Source organism: Otolemur garnettii, unplaced genomic scaffold, assembly GCF_000181295.1.
Source record: "Otolemur garnettii isolate 467f Iridium unplaced genomic scaffold, OtoGar3 scaffold00025, whole genome shotgun sequence".
Lineage (NCBI taxonomy): Eukaryota > Metazoa > Chordata > Mammalia > Primates > Galagidae > Otolemur > Otolemur garnettii.
This window is the reverse complement of record NW_003852420.1, coordinates 17,761,858-17,766,164: the sequence shown is the minus strand read 5'-3', so window position 1 is coordinate 17,766,164 and position 4,307 is coordinate 17,761,858. Positions and strand designations below refer to the sequence as shown.

Here is a 4,307-nt window from a genome sequence, read left to right as displayed (position 1 = left end):
AAAAAAAAAAAAAAAAAGAATTTGAGGTTGCTGTGAGCTATGATGGCACTCTAGCCTGAACCACAGAGTAAGACTCTGTCTCCCACCCTGCCAAAAAGAGAAGGAAAACAGGTAACAGAGCAATGATGTTTTGAAAAAAATCTCTGTTAAAAGGAAATGGCAATGAGAGACAAATATTTACAACTTCTGAAAATTTATGTATTATTTTCTGGTGAAATTGTGTCAGATAAAGAAGAGAAAGACTTGCATCATAAACAAATGTAATGTCTTTATTTGAGAAACAATACTACCATGTTAGCATCATTCATAACAGAAAGCACAAAACCACATTTCTCACCTGATCTTTCGAAAAAGGTTTGACATGAATATGTTTGACAGTCTGAACTACTCCATCATAAAATTTCACAGTGTAAGTACCTAAAATTCAAGAAGATATCATGATTTTAACTTGCAGTTTCATGAAAACAACATCTTTTAAAAGTATAAATACAAGGGACCTCCAACCACTAATGGGAGTTAAAAAATTAAGAACCATATTCGTTCTTACTTATGTCCAAGATAATAGTATGCTTGCCATCATTTCTTAGTCAAGATTACAGTTTTTTTATCTAAATCAAAATCCATCAAAAATAACTCATTTTTATGATGCTTTATTAAAATTAAAAAATGAAAACTTGCATTGAATTTAGGCCAAGAACAAAGAGCAGTTAAACAATTAAGAATCTGAATAAAATGCAAACTTATTTATACCATGGTGCATTATTTTATTTTTATAATTTAATCCTTATTTTCTGGGCTTGGGGGCAATAACATACTTTAAACTTTATTAAGGAACATGATTATTCTGCTAAAGGTATTATGTTTCTAGAGATACCATTAATATCAAAATCCATATGAATTATCTTCATATTACAGTATTTTAAAATAGGAACTTGGACAAAATTCTCAATGTTCCCTGCTACATTGTCAGGTTTTTTCCATTAGAAAAAAACTGTTGGATAAGGATCACTCCCTGCTAAAAACCTGAAGCTAGTGAAAGCCAAATAATCTTATTTTCTCAATACAGAAGATCTCATTAGTTATACCCAAACCAAAACTTTCAAATTTTTGCATCTTAGAAATAATCCATGTCTCTTTACCTCTATTTTCCCCAGGTATTTAAAATAAGAATCATAGTTAATCTTTCAGAATTACCAGTCCTCTGGTACTCTCATAGTGGCTTACCACTGCGTCAACATGTCCTTGAGGGCTGGGAGCTTTTGAATGCAACAAGGAAGTTAAGATCTCCCAGTTACCTCCTTCTTGTATATCCTCCCCACCTCACCCTACCTCCAGTCCTAAACAGGGCCTTGTCAACAGCTAGCCACTTGTACTAAATGAAGTCCAAAAGCCTATATTCAAAGTCCAACACAATCTGAGCGCAATAATTTTCCAAACTTCATTTACTCATTACCAGCATCCAATGCTCACCAACTAAAAGTGACTAGCTACTTGTTACCAGTGAAATCGTCACTAATATCTCTACCTCCACATCTTTATCAAAATATTTTACCACCAGGAATGTGTCACTCGGTGATGCTTCAGCGCCCAGGTCAAAAGACCACAAAAGTTTAAGAGTTCAACTAAAAGCTTCCTAGCTTTCCAGCTCCTGGTGATTTCCCCCGCTCTGAACTTCTCACAGACTCATTTGGCATCAGGCCTACACAGCTTCACTCTTGGATCTTCCTCAGTTAATTAAGTACAGATCCCATTTAGAAGGTAGGCTCTTCAAGGCCAAAGATCACATCTCATACCAATTTCTTCCTCACATAGTGCCTGGCTTGCAGTAGACCAGTGCTTATCAAAGTGCGATTCCCAGACCAGCAGCATCAGAAATTTCTGGGAACTTACTAGAAATGCAAGCTACCAGCACCATCTCAGCTGTGCTGAATCACAAGCTCTGGGAGTGGGGCACAGAAATGTGTTTTAACAAGTCCTCCAGGTGATTCTGATGCACACCAAAATCCAAGAACCACTGCCATACACAATTAGTAATTATCTACTGACCTTTACGCCTGGTGATTATTTGTCACAGGTGTCACCAATACAGAAAGAAACTGCCTAGCAAATAAGATATAAGAATATATAGTTATGCTTGGTTGGGTAAAATATCAGCAATTAGATGACAGGCAGTGATAAAGGAAATCTAAAGATAAAAGTGTAAGTGACTCTCTACTTAATGGCTTATGAGTACTTACAAACCAGTGCGGGTAATTATGACAATGTGGTTCTACAGAAAAAAACTCAATCTAGCTCTTTTGCATCTTTGCTTCCAGGATAACAAAGAAAAGAAGAAAAAATGGTGCTAAAAAAGGCCAGGGCCATGTGTAGCCCTATTCACTCCACAAAATGAGCCCAATGTGTGCCTAAAGACAAAGCTATGAAGAAGTTCATCATTCAGAACATGGTGGAGGCCACAACTGTCAGGGATATTTCTAAAGTGAACGTCTTCAATGCTTATGCACTTCCCAAGCTCTATGTGAAGCTACATTACTATGGGAGCTGTGCCATTCAAAGCAAGGTGGTCAGGAAAAGTTCTCAAAAGCCCACAGGGACCAAACCCACATTCCAATTTAGACCTTAGAGTGCTGACCCATGACCTCCACCAAAGCCCATGTAAGGAACTGAGTTGTTAAGGACTGAAGAAAAGCTAATCTTTGGGAAAAAGTAAAGTGGAAATTATACTTAATATTTTTTAAAATCTCAATCTATTCTAATACCATATGAAAAAAAATTTTTTTTTTTTTTTGACAGAGACTCTGTCTCAAGCTACTGCCCTGGGTAGAGTGCATGGAGTCATAGCTCACAGCAACCTCCAACTCTTAGGCTCAAGCAATCATTTTGCCTCAGTTTTTCTATTTTTAGTAAAGACAGGATCTTGCTTTTGTTCAGGCTGGTCTCAAACTCGTAAGCTCAAGTAATCCACCTGCCTTAACCTCCCAGAGTGCTAGGATTATAGGCATGTGCCACCACACCCAGCCAAAAAGAAAATTTTTTTAATTGCCCTTGACAGATATCTTTAGCCAAACCACTATACCCTCTTTTTTTTTTTTAAAGACAGAACCTCAAGCTGTCCCCCTGGGTAGAGTGCCATGGCATCACAGCTCACAGCAACCTCCAACTCTTCTGGGCTTAAGCGAGTCTCTTGCTTCAGCCTCCCAAGTAGCTGGGACCACAGGCGCCCACCACAATGCCCAGCTATTTTTTGGTTGCAGCCGTCGTTGTTTGGCGGGCCGGGCTGGATTCAAACCCGCCACCTTAGGTGTATGTGGCTGGCACCTTAGCCACTTAAACCATAGGCGCCGAGCCTATACCCTCTTTAAAAAAAATAAAAAAGTGCAGAAGCCACAGGCTTGTGCTCAAAGGCAGGCCAGGACTAACGTGAGACACAAAGAAGCTTCTGGAAATTGAAACTGAAGCACTGTGCCCAGAAATCCTCACCAGGTAAAGCACCCACTTCCAAGGCAAAGCACTGTAAGTGCTATCAATTTACTGAGTAAAGTAGAGTGAACAGTTAATGTTTGTTCTCTGGAGCCCTAAACTTCCATTTGGAGAGGTTACAGATATACCCAGCCAATTCTGAACAAGTTTGTAATTCGTTCCTCTATCTTGTGAGGGTGTTGGGAAGCAAAGGAATAATGATAAACAGTGCCATGGAATTCTAACAACCCTGTCTCAAGCAACCATGGGGCGGCTGGCCAGTCTAGGGGTGAAAGTAGGGATGGGAGCTTTAAGAATCCAGTTTTTGTAACATCTTAAATGTTAAGTACCACCCAACCCTATACTTTCAACTATTTTATCAACATAAAAGTTCAGCAGCAAAACACTGAAGTGAAAACTGTCATTTTTGCAGGCATTTTCAACATCCAAAAGACAACATTCTGCAATGCTACTCAATGGTCCAATGCTTTCAGCTATTTCAAGTTAATTTTGAAACTTACTCCTGATGGCAGTCACCAGAAGGCCCTAGATGAAAGTGCCCTTAGTTCCATGGTAAGAGTCAGAGCTAGGATTGGAACCCAAGCCTGTCTGTTGATCTCTGACCAATTCCTCCACCACCTCACCTAAGTCCCTCAGCCTAAACCTAGTAGCTATTCCCCAAGCCCCTCAGCCAAAGTATAAACCACAGGCCCAGAGCATCACTGGGCACTCTGAAATGATCCAAACTATGGCTAAAGGTACTCAGTGATCACTGTCCTTAGAAATCAACATCCTGGCTCGGCGCCTATAGCTCAACCGGCTAAGGCGCCAGCCACATACACCTAAGG

General features: G+C 39.6%; 1 protein-coding gene across 3 annotated transcripts in view; it reads right to left on the bottom strand.

Moving 5' to 3' along the window:
• Positions 1-4,307, bottom strand: part of PHF20 (PHD finger protein 20) — a 151,373-nt gene that overhangs the window by 72,458 nt on the left and 74,608 nt on the right. For all 3 annotated transcript variants that reach the window (XM_003788136.3, XM_023512185.1, XM_023512186.1), the window contains exon 5: positions 338-417. In XM_003788136.3, the coding sequence (XP_003788184.1) occupies positions 338-417 (80 nt within the window). The remainder of the gene's footprint in view (positions 1-337; positions 418-4,307) is intronic.